This window comes from Danio aesculapii, chromosome 12 (assembly GCF_903798145.1).
Source record: "Danio aesculapii chromosome 12, fDanAes4.1, whole genome shotgun sequence".
In the NCBI taxonomy this organism is placed as follows: domain Eukaryota; kingdom Metazoa; phylum Chordata; class Actinopteri; order Cypriniformes; family Danionidae; genus Danio; species Danio aesculapii.
In genome coordinates this window covers 30,805,569-30,822,670 of record NC_079446.1, presented here as the reverse complement: position 1 = coordinate 30,822,670, position 17,102 = coordinate 30,805,569, and the positions used below count along the sequence as shown (strand labels likewise).

Below are 17,102 nucleotides of genomic sequence, written 5' to 3'. Positions count from 1 at the left end.
TGGTCTTATAGAATTGATCCAAAATCAGTCACTTCAGTTTCTAAATATAGTAAGTTGTAGATTTGTGACAATTTCAGAGACTTCAATTTGTGAGCTACTGTTTGTACATTTCATACGTTTGTCACCAAATCATGTGAAACTTATTTTATAACTCATCACTTTAATTTTCTGACATTTATTGACAATGTAAAAAGCTAAGTAAATTAAAAGGTTGTCTATTTGAAGTAAATTGCACTAGTACCTTGAATGAAAAAGCATACATGTTGATGTTGAAGGCTAGTTAAGCTCCCATTTAACCAGATATTTCTGAAATTAAGAACAAGCCAAAAACCAGAATGACAAACAAAAATGTCAGAACATCGTTTTAAGCAACAAATATTAAAATTATTTAATATACTAAATATATACTGTGCCCAGCATAATTGAGTACACCCTAACATATTTCTTATGAATAAACCCATATCTCATTTTTGAATAACTTGTATGAGATCACTTTTAAAGATTTATGTAAGACCAATAAACCAGATTTGCACAAATAATAATAGTCAGTGTTGAAGGCAATATTGTAACTATTCTAACAAAATAATTTTAAGATTGTGGTGGAGGGAAAATATATATGTATTAAAAATTTTTTTATATATATATATATATATATATATATATATATATATATATATATATATATATATATATATATATATATATATATATACATACATACATACATACATACATACACACACACAAACACAAACAGACAAAGTTTTGTAACACTATACAGTTCCACTTGCTTTTTTTTGGTATAAGCACAAAAGCTTTTTTTTTGGTATATATATAATGTAAATGGTTATTTTTATTTATCAAGGACGCATTAAATTGATAAAAAGTTGGGACGGGAGACTTTAATACTTAGAATTTAATACTCTGAAATGTTTATACAATGTGTAGTGTTTCTGTGACTCTCCAAAGCACATTATGAGAAGGCCTACACGCAATCTGCGCATGCAGAAATCTGCAAATTTTCAGCCCATCATTGAGTCTATTTATTTAGTTGTGTGTAAATTTATATTTATTCAGATTTTAAGTTAATTTCAGTAATATTACAGACTAATATGAAAACGTTCATATGATTTATTTACAATACAGTTTGTAAAGTAATATTTTCTGTCTTTTAGTAGATATATGATCCGAGAGACTTCCTTTGTTTACCAAATAAATGGATTTAATAGGATTTGCATTGTAAACATTAAATAAAAGTTAAAAATCATTCCACATAAATCCACCGATATTTTTTATTTATTTATTTTTTTACAATATTCTGCACAGAAATAGTGAAAAATCTCTGCAAATTCTATCTGGCCCTAATTATGCAGTACATGGCTGACCAATAAGTGCCAAGCACATTGTTTTCAACATGACATGTTTAGTTTTACAAAAACAGTGCTAGCACTGCTCAATTGCAGGGTTTCATTAACCAGTGACAAATTGTTTATCCCGGTTCTAACTGGGGTGAAACATTGCTTTACCAGGGAGTTAAAACTAAGTGGAGTTAAACTCAAACATGCATACATCAAAAAACACATAGAAAATTTTAGAACGTTATTTTTAACTAAGTTTGATCTAAAGTACAGCAAAAACTCTAAAACATTTAATATATATATATTTTCAAATTAAAAATAACTTTTGTATTTGAATAAATATAAACTGTAATTTATTCCTGTGATTTCAAAGCTGAGATTTTGTTGACATGATTACTCCAGTCACACAATCCTTCAGAAATCATTCTAATATTCTGAAATGCTGCAAAAAAAAAAAATCTAATTATTAAAAATAAATAAATGTGGAAAGAAAATGTTGAAATATGTTGAAAACAGCTGGGAGTTTGCATGTTCTCCCTACACTTGCGTGGGTTTCCTCAAGGTGCTCCAGTTTCCCCGCACAGTCCAAAGACATGTGGTACAGGTGAATTGGGTAGGCTAAATTGTCCATAGTGTATGTATGTGTGCGAATGAGTGTGTATGTGTTTCCCAGTGATGGGTTGCGGCTGGAGGGGTATCCGCTGTGTAAAACATGCTGGATAAGTTGGCAGTTCATTCCGCTGTGGCGACCCCAGATTAATAAAGGGACTAAGCCTAAATCTTTTTGGAAATATACATATATCTTTATCATCACTTGATTGATTTAAATCATCCATGCTAATTAAAAGTATTAATTTCTAGAATTTCTTTGACACAAAAAGAAGCTTTTGTTTGTTATAGTGTTACAAAACTTTATATTTTAAATAAACTCTGATCTTTGGATCTTTCCATTCATCAAAACAAATGTAGTGTTTAAATGTAATGTTAACTACAATAACGAATTACATGTTAAAATATATTTAAATGGTACAAATATTTTTAAATGTATTTTTAGGCTTTGGATCAAATAAATGCAGACTTGGTGAGCAGAATCGACTGTTTAATAAACAAAAATCTTACTGTACTGAAACTTTTGACCTGTAGTGTATATAATGTGACAACTAGCCCTCCAGTATAGCCTATATATGTACACACTGGCCTATTTTGTGGATTCAGTACAATGTAGTCATCATGCAACAGCCCTCCCCATCTGGCCCTCAAGTTATTATTCATGCTACATCTCAGCTAAAACAAGAGGATCTATATATATATATATATATATATATAATACAGTTATAACATTACATGACATGCCAAATGAATGTATTTATTATCCTATTTAAGATGCCATCCCCTACACGCTCTAATTTACCAGGCCCTGCTTTCACTATCACCTTCATTTTCATGAAGGCTCTGTCACGATAATGAGGGCAAAATCTCTGGCCGGGCTATGATTTGCCGTGAGTCATTATCCTATGTCATGAAGAGGATATTTGAGACGCTTAAATGGGCCGTTGAATTAGGAGAGACTTATGGCCACGTGGACAGATCACATGATGCAGACAATTAAAAAAGATCACAGATCTGCGACTGACTGATTGACTGGCTTTGGGATGGACAGATTGGTGGTGTGTGCTGCTATTGTAAAAAGTCTCACCGAGCAGGAAAGTGAGAGACGGGTCCGCCTGCTTTGACAGGATTTAAATAGGTCAGGCTTGTACCAGAGCTGTCTGCAGTCTGCCTCTGACTTCCTGCCATTGAAGTGGTTCAGGCCGTGGAGTGGCCTGCGGGAACGAGGGATGGCAGCCTATTCCATGAGAAATGAAGCATTAACACACAACGATGAGAAAAGGAGGGGTAAAAAGAAGAGAATAGAGTGCTGTGATTAAGCTATTGTTAGAGAGGCCATTTTGATGCATGGATAAAAAGAAGGATATTTTAACCCTTGTGTATTGTTTAAACTGACTACCCATTCGTTGTCTTCGTGGCTGTTTCTGTCTCACTGACTCCCATTATAAAGACATTTTTTGAATGCAAAGTCATGACACCAAATAATCATGCATTCTTTATTGTGGGTGGGTTTCCCTGTTGGGAAATTTGTAATTTTTACTGTTGATTATCAGTTGGCACCATTAACCATTTAGATAGGCCTGTGCAAATATATTTCTGGCGTAAATATATTTCTGGTGCTTATTTTTTAACAATCAAGAATGCATATAATGGAAGTCAATAGGGCAAAAACAGTCATGAACATAATGAAAGGGTAGTAAATTTGCCCAGTGTATTGTTGAGTTTTTGAAAAACTCCAAAGCATTTTCCCAAAAATAAGATTTGTCACCAAAGTTCATTCCATTTGCTTTAACACAGAGAAAGTTATGGCCAAATTAAGCCTCAAAATTCAGAGTGGATGAAAACATCCCCAACAGCACACAAAGGGTTCATTTGTGTTTAAACAAATTTACTAGGATTACTAACCTTAGAAGATATATTCAATGTATGACCTGCCTAATTGGGGTCTGAGAAATATTTACTTCCGTGGCCGTAAAATTAGCCGCACCATGTTGGTGTTTTGTAACATCTAATTTTTACAAGGTGGGACGTTAGCCCAATGCTCAATCCCTAACCTGGAGGACCTCCTAACCTGGAGGACACTACAGCCAATTTAGTTAATTCGATTCATCTATAGCGCATGTCTTTGGACTGTGGGGGAAACCAGAGCACTCGGAGGAAACCCACACGAACACGTGGAGAACATGCAAACTCCACACAGAAATGCTAACTGACCCAGCTGAGGCTCAAACCAGCGACCTTCTTGCTGAGGCAACAGCGCTACCCACTGTGCCACCCCAAGAAATACTTTACCTGAATAAATTTACCTAAATGATCCTCTGTATAGAAAAAATAGTTATAAACAGTACCAAATTAGGGTTCTCCAATTTGTAATAATAAGCAAAACGCTTTTGGTTGCCAAAACGTAATTTGAAAGTGCCATAAAAAAGGGCCTTAAAAATATTTGAAATAATATTTTCCTAAATATTGATATTTTCTCTCTGCAGATAATATATTAGAGTATCTGAATTTCACAAATGAGTTTGAAATTTCAGTGCGTCTACTCCATTTGTTTAGGAACAAATAATTGTTTTTGAATGCCAAAAGTAAAACACTTTATAGGCTCATGTTTCAACTCCCATGGAATTAAACAGTTGAGATTTATCATTTTTCAATCCATTCAGCCGACCTCCGGGTCTGAAAATGGAATGAAAGTTCCTAGACATATCGCCAACTTTTAATTTTCCATCAAACTATTTTTTTTTTTTTTGTGCAAGATGCTAATGGTCTATTCCTATTAAATGATCTATGCTAAGCTAAGCTAAAAAATACTTCCGCCAGACCCAGAGATTGGCTGAATGGATTAAAAATGGTAAAATTCAACATTACTGTTATACGGTATACCCTATGCTATGGTATATATTTTATCTTTTTTGTGACTTTTTATGCGTAAAGCCAAGTAATAATTAGGAAACAAACAGGTGTTACTTGGAGAAGAAGCATCCTCAACTGAACAGAGCTGACGCCATATTCTGTGAATTAAAAAAACATGATTTTTCCAAAAAACAAGTCACAATTTTAAAGTTTAACAGACATGTTTAAGTAATATAATAATTAATTAATATAAATAAGGAATTTACCTGTTGAGAGGGTGCGGAGTCTGTGCAGTTGATGCTTGAGCTCCAGAAAACTAATGAGTTGCAGGTGCTTTGTCAGTTACAGATTTGAAAACAAAAAGGCGGGAAATAAAAAGGCCTGATCTCATATAAAACCATTTCAGCATAGCACAGGGTTTTCAGGACAATATTACAATGTACAAGTAACCTTTAACCTGTTTTTAACAGGTTATATTTTTTAAACATAGAGCTGTAGGCCTATACTTGTACAAAAGTAAATTGAATCAACACTCAAACTCAATACTGACACTGCTGCCTTGTGTAGAGCTCCTTATAAATGAAATCATCAAGAAATTACAATTGGTCAAATAGGATGCCATTTTTTTAGACAACACAATGGTTTAATGTCAGAAAAGTTAAAATATCTAGTAGAATGACCCTGATTCCTACTCACAACTAACCAATATACTTGTTATTTTTACCAGTTTTCATTATTTGTTAAAAATAAATAAATAAAATTAAATATCTTGACAATTTTTTAATTTGAAATTTTGTAAGAAATGTTGCCAAACTTTTATAGAATAAAAAAAAAATCAAAAATAACAAATATAAGCATTTTACTTAATTATTCTAATATTAGATATATTATATACTGTATATTAGTCATCCTACTATTCCTAAATTTGACATTAAATACTGAAGATTTCCAAAACACCTAAAACAGATATCTACAACAAAATGTGCTATTTTTAAGACACCTGCCCACTTCTCCATCTCACCACACTGTTCTATTCCTGTCCTGTGCCGTCCTCCGCCTGGATCTATTTATCCTCCTCCCTCTTCAATATTTCGTTTTTACCACTCCAGCCCACTCTCACTCTCTTTGTCATCTGACTTGAGCTGTGCGTTCTGTCTATTACCACTCAAACCACAGCCAGAACATCGGAGAGTAACCATCCGCCCGCCTCTGTATAAAATAAATAGGTCATGCCTTCCCGTGAAACTCTAAATAAGTAATGTCAAAGAGGGAAGTAATTGTAATTTTTCAAGTGGTACTACTGAGTGCTCTGGACTGTCATATAACACTATCCAATGTTGAAGTTGAAACCAAAAAATGTTATTCTGATGTACACCTTTAGAAATAAAGGCAAGTGAGAGTCACTGGGGGCGGTAACTTTTTAAAAGGTACACTTTTGTACTCTTTACAGTTATAGTGAGAATTGTTAGCCCTCCTAAATTATTAGCTCCCCTGTATATTTTTCCCCAATTTCTGTTTAACAGAAAGAAGATTTTTTTTTCAACACATTTCTAAAGATAATAGTTTTAAGTCAAGTGCTATTTTGGGGTTTCTGCCTGGATTTTGCCTACCCAAATTCAAAAGCTTCCCAAATACACATGCAGAGATGTAAATGCAAAAGTTTAGTAACATTTGAAATATCATAAAACACAATTGAAAGAGATTAAAACAATTGTATATGCTGTCTGTGTTATTATAAACCCCTCCAAATAAGAGGTGCTTTTTTTTGTAATCTGTATCTTTTAGGTTCTGTGTGGTTTAGGTTCCTGCACATGTCAGTAATCATAGGAAAAAAGAAAAATGTGTCTATCATAATCTATGTAAAAAAATTATTCTATTCTAACAGATGAGAGAACGGAACCACTTATGGGGGTATTGGGCCAGTACGCACCTTTAAAATTTGAATGTGGAAGTAAATGATGTCACAGAGTTTAGAAGGTTAATAACTGACTTCTTTTATCTTTGCCATAATGACAGTTCATAATATTTTACTAAATATTTTTTAAGATATTCAGCTTAAAGGGTCATGAACATGGGAGTGTTGAGTGGCGAAAAGAGGGAAGAGTTTGCATGAAAAGAGGAGTTTCATTACAGTACATGTAATACAGCTGATTTTCACAGCGGCAACACAAACAGATGCAGGGGAGATAGACAGTGAATCGGAAAGCAGCATTTACAGCGTATCTGAGAGCTGTGTGGAAGTGCAGGATTTTCAGTCCATAATATTGTAGTGAAATTACTGTAAAATTAGTAACTAAATCATTTTGACTAAGGTCAAATGTCATTAAAAAATGAAAGAGTACTGATGACGATACTTTGACATCTGAATAAACATAAACAAAGAACATTGATCACACACTTACCAAATCCGTAGAGGCAGGACAATGAACACCAACAAGAACAGCATCTTTTTTTAAACGAAGACGAGTGGCAAATCCAGATTTCACCATTTCTAGATTCAAAAAGCTCTTGGGTAAAAATGTTCCCTACAAACATATTTTTGTCGCATGTTAGCAGACCACTTTAACCCACAGTATTATAATTATAATGGTTCCTATGCCCTGAGTATACTAACAAAGCTGTGAATTATTTTCAGAATACGCATTATATATGATTAATATTTGGCCTAATAGCTTGTTGAAGGGATAGTTCACCCAAAAAGGTTGAGTCAAATTTTTCAGTTAAAATAAAATAAAACATTCAGACAAAACTTTGGCTCCTGAAGATATGTCGAGGTCTTGAGAAGCAAAATGGCTGAAATGAGCAATTTCTGAGGCTATGAGTTAAAGGTAATAATGCAGTAAATAATGTTCAGATTCTTAAAGGGACAGGTCACCCAAAACAACTGGTTTACTCACCTTCAAGTGTTTCCAAACCTTTATGAGTTTCTTTTATCTGTTGAACAGAAGATATTTTGAAAAATGTTAGAAACCAGTGACCATTTTTTAAATTACTATGGAAGTCAATGGTTGCCGCTTTCCAACATTTTTCAAAATAACTTCTTTTGTGTTCAACTGACAAAAGTAAAAACTCAAATGTGGGTCCACAAGCGAGCTGTGCTCTCATCGTATGGGGGAATGGAAACAAAACCTTCGTTGCGGCACATTTATAAAAGCAACACTGACGACCCATGCCCCTGAACAATTATTCTACTACTTGTTTGAATTACGCTTGGCAACACAACATGGCATCTCTCTGGACACTGTAACAGGTAAAAACAGGCTTCGAAGCAATATCATGCATATTAATGAAGTTGCATCTCGTTCACAATAGAGCGCGCTGATTGGTTCAAACCAAGTCTTTCTTGTGAATTAATGAACTGATGTGCTGAAAAACTCAATGATGTCACTTTGTACTGGCCATTACAGACAGCAAATCTCCATTTTCTCCAATTTACACAAGGATCTAATTAGCAAAATTTCTCTTTAAACCAAAAGAATGAATTTGCACAAAACAACGAATTTTCAATTGTCAGCTTAATATATGTGTCTTAAAAGTGTTTTTAGCAATGTGGGACATATAGAAGACTGTCAACATCTCAAAAAAAGTGTTTTGGTGTTTTGTGACCCTTTAAAGTGCAATTTAAAGGCTTTACTAAAGTCAATTAGGTTAACTAAATTAGGGAAGTCAACAGTGGTTTATTCTGTAGACAATGGATAAAAATACTGAGAGCTAAGAGAGCTAAAAATATTGACCTTAAAATAGTTTTAAAAAAAAAATAAAACTGCCTTTATTTTACCCAAAATAAAACAAGTACGACTTTCTCTAGAAGAAAAAATATTATTGCAATTACTGTAAAAAATTCTTTGCTACATTAATAATAACTTGAAAAATATTTGAAAACGAATAAATATTTCTTCACAGGGGGGCTAATAATTTTGACTTCAACTTTGTATGCAGTTTAGCTACTTAATAAATAAACAAATATGGACCATTTTGGTACAAACAACTACCTTTTGGAAAAGGAGCCACCCCAGTTACAGCTCTCATATCTTTATTTCAGAGTGTAAATCAAAGTTCTTGAAACAGAAAAAGACTTAAAGAGATAGTTCACCAATAATTAAAATCACCTCATCACCTTTATGAATTTCTTTCATCTGTTAAACACAAACGAAGATATTTTGAAGAATGCTGGTTGCTTTCGCACATCGACTTCCATAGTCAACATAAAAAAACATTGCTGGTGCCAGCTACCAGATTTATCAAAATATCTCTTTAAACAGAAGAAAGAAGATTGAAAAGAACAAGTGAAGGTGAGAAAATAATGGCAGAATGTTCATTTTTGGATAAACTATCCCTTTAATTACGTCCATCATGAACTGATTGGATTGTGTTGGGTGAAAACTACATGAAGGCACACTGCATACAATCAGTGCTAATGTGTTAAAAGATAAACAGAAGCCAATGTTGATTAGCATTCACACATTATTTGTCCCACCCACAGCTAAAGCAAGCAGCTTTATGCTGAATATGAACTGATCTCAAAATATCTGCTTGTCGGCAAAAAGTGTTAATCAGTTGATGCCAATATGTACTTATAATAAGGTAGTCAGCTAACAGACAGTTCTGTTGCAGTTTTAACAGATTTATAAGTCATTCAGGATAAGAGAAAGGATAAAAGGATGATTTGAATTGTTATGGTTATTTTTGGTTATCCTTTGATCACATCATCAGCTCCATATTTAACACAAAAACAAACATAAGCGTAGCAAAATACAAAGCACATGAACCAGAAGCTTTTAAAAAGAGTATTGAAATTGTTGTGCATAAAACACCATTATAAAATACAAAACCCCAATTATAATGGTTCCTATGCCCCGGGTACACTAACAAAGCTGTGAATTTCTAATGTTTTAGTTATTAATTTTCAGAATTTTTGTCTGTTTTAAAGAAGGTGTGCATTATATATGATTAATATTTGGCCTAATAGCTTATTGAAGGGATAGTTCATCTAAAAAGGTTGAGTCAAATTTTTCAGTTAAAATTAAATAAAACATTCAGACAAAACTTTGGCTCCTGAAGATATGTTGAGGTCTTGAGAAACAAAATGGCTGAAATGAGCATTTTCTGCGGCTATGGGTAGGCCCACACGGAATCTGCATGTGCAGAATTCCTTAGATTTTCTGCAGATTTTTAGCCCATCATTAATTCTGTTTATTTACTTGAGTAAATATGTTTAAATCTATATTTATTCAGTTTTTAAATTAATTAAAGTAACATTATTGATTAATATGAAAATGTCCATCTGATTTATGCAAAATGCAGGGATAAAAGGTCAGGGATAAAAGGCGGAGGAAGGATAAAAAGGGATAGGTCACCCAAAACAACTGCTTTATTCACCTTCAAGTGTTTCCAAACCTTTATGAGTTTCTTTTATCTGTTGAACAGAAGATATTTTGAAAAATGTTAGAAACCAGTGACCATTGTTTAAATTACTATGGAAGTCAATGGTTGCCGCTTTCCAACATTTTTCAAAACAACTTCTTTTGTGTTCAACTGACACAAGGAAAAACTCAAACAGGTTTTTAATAGTGAAGAGTGAGTAAATGCTGACAGAAGTTTAAGTTTTGGGTGAACTACCACTTTAAAACCTTAATGTGTAATAAAAAAAAGCCATGGTATTAGTTTTGTTTTGCCTGTAAGTTTTTTTTTATTTTTATTTTTACTGATAGGACAGCATAGAGAATGGACAGGAAAGCTATTGGTGCTGACTAGTATGTTTTTACCTTTTCTTAAACTGCCAGCAGCCAGTGAATCACATTTATGAACAGCAAAGGGCTGCAGTTTCAGCAAATAATCTTCTTTAAATGTTCTGCTAAAAAATCATCACAGCAAACAGTCAAATTAACAACAGATTCCTAATTTAAGATGACCTATTCCTTTTAAACATTTAAAAACTTCCATTTTAGCAAATCATCATCATTATCATTGCCAAAAAACACTGTTAATAACAAAAACACTCATCAGTAATTTCATTGACAAGATTAATACTGCCAGAGCCTTAAGACAAAACAGACTTAACCACAAGTCAAGCCCAAATGACTGCCTGAGCTGAGCCTGTCAAGCCTGTATTCTGTCTGACAGTGTTGAAATCCGCCAGCAGATGGGAGTGAGGAGCAGCGTCCCTGAGCTTCTGATGCGATTGGAAGAGAAGGCGCTCGTTTCCACAGAACATTTTAACGACAACACCCGATGGGTTCGCAATGAACGCGGCATTGCTTAATCCCATTTAACTGTGCGAATTAGTGTAGCCTGAATGCATTTGGCTGTTTGTCTTCCACTTTAATGAACGACCTATGTTTGCCCCCTCATTCTTCTCCTTTCCTTCTTGATCTGTATTCTTGTTGCAAAGTAGGCCTCTTTCATTAAATATACAGGGGTTTTGTGCACTTCAAGAAGTCTTCTAGCCTAGAATCATTGTGGGCAACTAAGTGTTGCAGCAAATGTTCAGTATAAAACATTGAAAAGTTCCCATGTAACCCCACACAGCTGTTGGAGGCTTGGGAGGCTCTAAACTCTGAGGTTTAGTGAGGACAGGCTGACAGTTCTTCATCATCTCTTGGTTCCTACGGTTGCGAGATGATGTCAGAGTCCTTGACAACAGAATGCGTGAGAAGGGATCAGCTGCAGAACGGGGAGGACTGATGAATAAACAATCGTCCAGACCCTGCAGCTCTGAAGACTGTCAAGCTAGAGCCGAGACGCAGCCACGATGAGCATACGACCGACTCAAGGCGAAGGCGATGGCTTTTCTTCCTGATGATTTTGACAAAGCGCTCTGGCCTTCACACAACACTGAGAATGGACGGGATGAAAAATAGAGCTAGTTATGAAAGCACCCAGCAGGCTTCTTTTTTGGCATTATGCATTGAATTTTCGATCATTACTTCGACGCCTCTAAAAGACAGAAAGGGAACCACGGCATCAGGTGATAAAATACATTTATTGGAAATTGTGACATGTAAAAAAAATTATAATTTAGCTTTGGGTCAGGTCAGACCACAAATCACATGTACTGACCAAAAAAAAAAAAACGCATTTCTCATAAATGACAGGTGGGTCGCGTGGGTGAAGATAAATCACAACACATGGTAAATCTGGCAGCTAGACAAATTTCACTTCCTCCAGAAATCCAAAGGAGGGCTTAATAGTATCCATGTGCTACACATCTGCATGGGTTGGATGGTGAGGGATACTTCGAAAATAAATATTTAATCTGGTGACACACTCGGGGGGTCTATATCCGATGGTAATTCCATGCAAATTGATATCTTCAGTGATTTTACTTGTGAAAAACGCAACATGATCCCTGAGCTCACAAACAAAAATCAATATAAACAAGGAATTTTTCCTAATGTTTCATACGACTCTTCTGTTTGCATTACGATTATATAATAGCACATAGTATTAAGTCTGAATACCGTCATGTGGTATAGAAAAGCGTTTAAAACACCCCTTAAATGAACACAGAAACATTGTATAGATTTCTTGGTAGATTTCTGGTATTGTTTATCATTGAAATCAAGAATAAAATAGAATATGCTCACTGCTAATATAATCTAAAGACAATGTAGAATCGGGACTGTATATTTTTTATATCTATAAGCTAGCTCTCTGCAACTTTCACATGGTCGCCCACTGAAGCTAAGCAGGGCTGTGCCTGGTCAGTACCTGGATAGGAGATCACATGGGAAAGCTAGGTTGCTGCCGGAAGCGGTGTTAGTGAGGCCAGCAGGTGAGTTCATCCTGCGGTCTGTGTGGGTCCTAAAGCCCCAGTATAGTGAAGGGGACTCTATACTGCTTAGTGAGTGCCGTCTTTCAGATGAGACGTTAAACCGAAGTCCTGACTCTCTGTGGTTGTTCAAAATTCCAGGATGTCCTTCGAAAATTAGAAGAGGTTTAACCCCAGCATCCTGGCCAAATTTGCCCACTGGCCTCAGTCCATCATGGCCTCCTAACCGTCCCCATATCATCATTGGCTTAATCAATCTGTCTCCTCTCCACCAATCAGCTGGTGTGGGGTGTGCAATATGGCTGCCGTTGCGTCATCCAGGTGGATGCTGCACACTGGTTCCCCCCAATGTGTAAAGTGCTTTGAGTATCCAGAAATGCGCTATATAAATGTAAGGAATTATTATTATTTTATTTTAACTATTTGGGCTGATTCAAATAATTACTTTTGATAACCAAATCACACATTGAGTTAAACTAAATGAAGAACAAACCCGAATATGAACTATTTTACTTGAGGTAAAGTCAAAACGTTCCTACATTATATGTAATTATGATCAGATTCAAGACAAATTTTTTATTCTTTTTAAATCACATTTTAATATTGTAAGCATTCGGCCTCACATTTCACAGCTTAATATGTGAGATTAAGTGCTCAGCTTCTATTTTACTCTTGATTTATTGTGTATTCATCAATGAACCCAATAATTACTCACAATACGAGTTGGCATGGACACTTTTTCCCTTTTGTCTTCATTTACCCACTGCTCGTTTGACAGACGAGATCTATTATGTTAAAAATCTGACAATACCTGTGAGCACGGTGAGTTGGCACAGTGATAAAAACCGTTAATGAGTCTCCTTTCTTCCAATGTAGAAAGTAAAGCCCTCTGTTTTTGGCTCAGAATAAATATCATGAGTGTTTCCAGTAAGCGAAAATGCTTTCCTGTCAATCACATGAAAGTATGTAGCTCATTAGGCGTGTAAATGATTGCTTCATTATGGCAAACATGCATTAATGCTTTAGTGCAACATAAGACATTTGATCAATGCAAAACGGATGGGTTCTGTAAGGCCATTGACTTGAACTGATCATTGCCAGTAACTAAACACTATATGTGCATACATCGCATGTGCAGTTCTGACTGGGCACCTCTCTTCATGATTTGTCACCATGGAAACACAGGGAGACTATTTGTTTGCTGTTTTTATGTCTGTAGATGAAAAAAAAACCTTATGACAACCACACATCATTATCCACATTTCACAGAGCAGGTATTCAGGGCATATCTCAGTTTTAAAGTTGCATTTTAATTATTGTACTGTTTGGCACATTTATCTCACATTTATGTTCACTGATTACTCTTAATTACCTTAGTGATAATTCACAGTTTCTTTAGAAGTGAAAATCTAATTAAGTGCTGCTTTTTCACACTTGGCAATGCATTTTTTCTTCTTTTTTTACTGAAATGCAAAACAGAAATGTGGGAGATTTTGGCTCTAATAAAGAGGACTCATCTGCACAAATGGAAATCTTGCTATCCAGTATATACACACACAAGCATGTTGTCACATGCAAATAGACACAAACACATGCACTCTATTCTTTCTCACCTACTTAACACACACACGCACGCACGCATACACACACACACATCCACAACGACATAGTTGCACATTTTGTAACCATACCCAAAAACACATGTACAAAAATCAGTTTGATTATAAAAGATCGTCCAAATTAAAATGTATGGCATGGGATCTTTGCTGCCATATCGAAATGGCAAAAGGACAAACCCAATGGAGCTGGGATGAAACATGAAATGAAGTCTGAGAAGAGGTAAGCAGAGGTTCAAACCTCTTTAAAGGGGAAGAGAAGGTGTATGGGACGGGTGAGAGAGGGAAGTCACAGCAAAGGGACTACACAGTAGCTTAGCTCAGACAAGAGAGGGCCTTTGGGTAATAGCCCTGGGACTACACAGTAGTTTAGCTCAGGCGAGAGAAACAGGTTAGTCATTCACAGGCCTACACGGTTGTCTCGTTTTTCCAAGGCCCAGTCCTAATGTTACCTGTGGAGTCAGATGTAATTGCGTAATCCTCATGTTGACTATTGTTCCGGCTCAATGTCCCTCTCCGGCTGAGGGTGCCTTTCCTGCCGAGCGTGGCGTGGCTCACCCGTGGAGGGGTTATATCCAAGTGCAGCATGCTTTCGTCCTCTTTATCTGCCATTTTGGCGCAGCTGTACATCAGCGATCCCATGTCAGGATCCTCTGCCTGGCAAGGGCTGACAAATGGGTCAGCTTTAGGGCAGCATATGCTCGAGAACGGGTCTGCTTTGGCACAGCACATGTGTCTGTGGCAGGAGAGCTGACTGTCCAAGTGTGCGCTATGGCAGGAGAGGCTGTCGTGGAGACCGTGCGAGGCCAGACTCTCGAGGTGAGGACTGGGACTCGGGCAGCGCAGCTGGTTGTCAGGATGAGGGCTATGACATGACAGCTGGGTATCCAGGTGTGATGTGTGGCAGGTCAAAGGGTTGTCCAGGTGCACGCTGTGGGGGCTGTCCAGGTGGGAGCTGTGGACGCTTCCATCCATGCTGGTGGAGGTCATGTGGTAGGAGTAGTCCCTGAGGCAGGGCCGAGGTCGGTTGAAGGAGCGAGTCTTAGATCTGTCCTTTAAGCAGCTTTGAAGGGGAAGGGTTGGCCGGGGTAGTTCATCCGGGAGGGACTGGGGGCGAGTCGAGCCCCCGATTAGAGAAGAAGGACTGTGTAGGGTGGCACAGCAGGTGCTTGTGTGGTTCTGGGTAGAGGGGAGGCTACCCAACTTGCAGTGGGGTGAGAGGTGTGGGGAGAGCAGAGGTTTACCCAAACAGGATGAGTCAACCTGGCAGTGGATTTGGTTCTGCACGTGAGATGGCGTATGGCTGTGACTTTGTGTAGTTGAGACGGCATTCCCCGCTGCTTCCCCATTGACCTCCACCTTTGGTTTATTAGGACAACAAGCCCACCAGCGGTGCCACACATCGTCACGTTTTGCACAGTGCTGAATGAGCAAAAAAAGCCCCAATGTGACTGAAAAGGCTCCATACAGGCAGCTGAAGATCATGTCTAGAAAATGGCCCTGTGATACAGCGAGTGCTCCGAAAACCCAAGTGGATAGGAAGAGGAAGAGCGTGAAGGCGGTGGCCCTAAGCTGAGCTTTAAACGAGTGCTCGTTGGCCAGCATTGAGGCTGTGATGGCCGTGCACCCTGTGTGATCGCCGTGCTCACCTGGCTCTCCGCTGACCGCGTGACAGTGGCCGATTTCAGCCACAGCCAGACGCTGCTGCTCTTCGGTCATGGCCTTGAGCTCATATTTGCGCTCTGGATGCCGCTTTAGTTGTACATATGTGCACAGAAAGTAGATGCACATTACCAAGACCAAGAAGGCAGTGGGTCCGTAAAAGCCCCCCAGACTAGGCTCCCAGGCCATCCAACAGCTGCAGGACACACAGACAGAGACAGTGATTAAAGTGACAGTGTAGTCACCACTCCACATCTAATTACAGAGCTCATGGTAATTTATAGCATTAAGCAGGAGACATCTCCCGGAATCAGTGATTTGACTAAAAATGTTACAGATGACACAAGCAGTAAATGTGATACTTACTAAGGGGCGTCATCTCTGCTACCATAGTTGTCCAAGTTAACAGCAGCTGTAACACCGACTATGATGAGCGGGACCCCACCACTGACCAGATAAAACCTGGTGAAGACAGATTTATACTGTGTTTAAGAAACTTTACTTCTGTGATGTTTCTGCTCCTTTTTTAGGACGAATAAAAGGGTAATGTTTGTCAAAAAAATTATTTACGTCTTTTTTTTGTTAGTTTTGTTATTGAGATTTGATCATATTTGAATATGCTGACCAACTGCTCCCATTCTGTGGTTCTTTTACAAATAATATCTTTAAAGTATATTTTCAAACTACTATAGGTAAATACTATATTTTACAAATACTACAAATTTACTTTATCTTTGACAAAATGAATGCAGCACTGGTGAGCATAAAATAATAGTATATAAATATTAAATACAAAAAAATAACTTAATAATAATATAAAAGCAACAAATGACGAAAAAGAATACAATTATTAACAACAAGAATTGTTCTTTTATTATTATTTTCCTTTTTATTCTTGTAATTATATGATATTATACTTTCTAGAGTGATAGTATACTTTCCTGTCCCCCTCAACCGCACATCCCATCCACCCCCCAAATATTGTTTACTCTTATTTAAATAGTTATACTAAATAATATAAATGAATATAAGCAGGGCTTGACATTAACAGCCGCCAACCTGCCAATGGCTGATAGATTTCACCTGTGGCGGGTTAGAAAGCCAATCCCACTAGCCACTTTGGCTGGTAAAAAATAATATCTAAATTGCCAGTGCTGGCTCGTCACTAAAGATTAGAATGTTAGTTTATGACTGTTTGTCAATATGTGTGCAAATGTGATCTTAGAATCGAAA

The 17,102-nt window shown here is 36.8% G+C and overlaps 1 protein-coding gene across 1 annotated transcript in view; it reads right to left on the bottom strand.

Annotated features, from left to right (window-relative positions):
* Positions 1 to 11,794: 11,794 nt before the first annotated feature.
* Positions 11,795 to 17,102, bottom strand: part of adgra1a (adhesion G protein-coupled receptor A1a) — a 42,327-nt gene continuing 37,019 nt past the window's right edge. Inside the window, exons 6-7 of the mRNA XM_056470150.1 lie at positions 16,236 to 16,331; positions 11,795 to 16,065 (exon numbers count right to left, since the gene is read on the bottom strand). Of these exons, the coding sequence (XP_056326125.1) occupies positions 14,616 to 16,065; positions 16,236 to 16,331 (1,546 nt within the window). The 3' untranslated portion in view covers positions 11,795 to 14,615. The remainder of the gene's footprint in view (positions 16,066 to 16,235; positions 16,332 to 17,102) is intronic.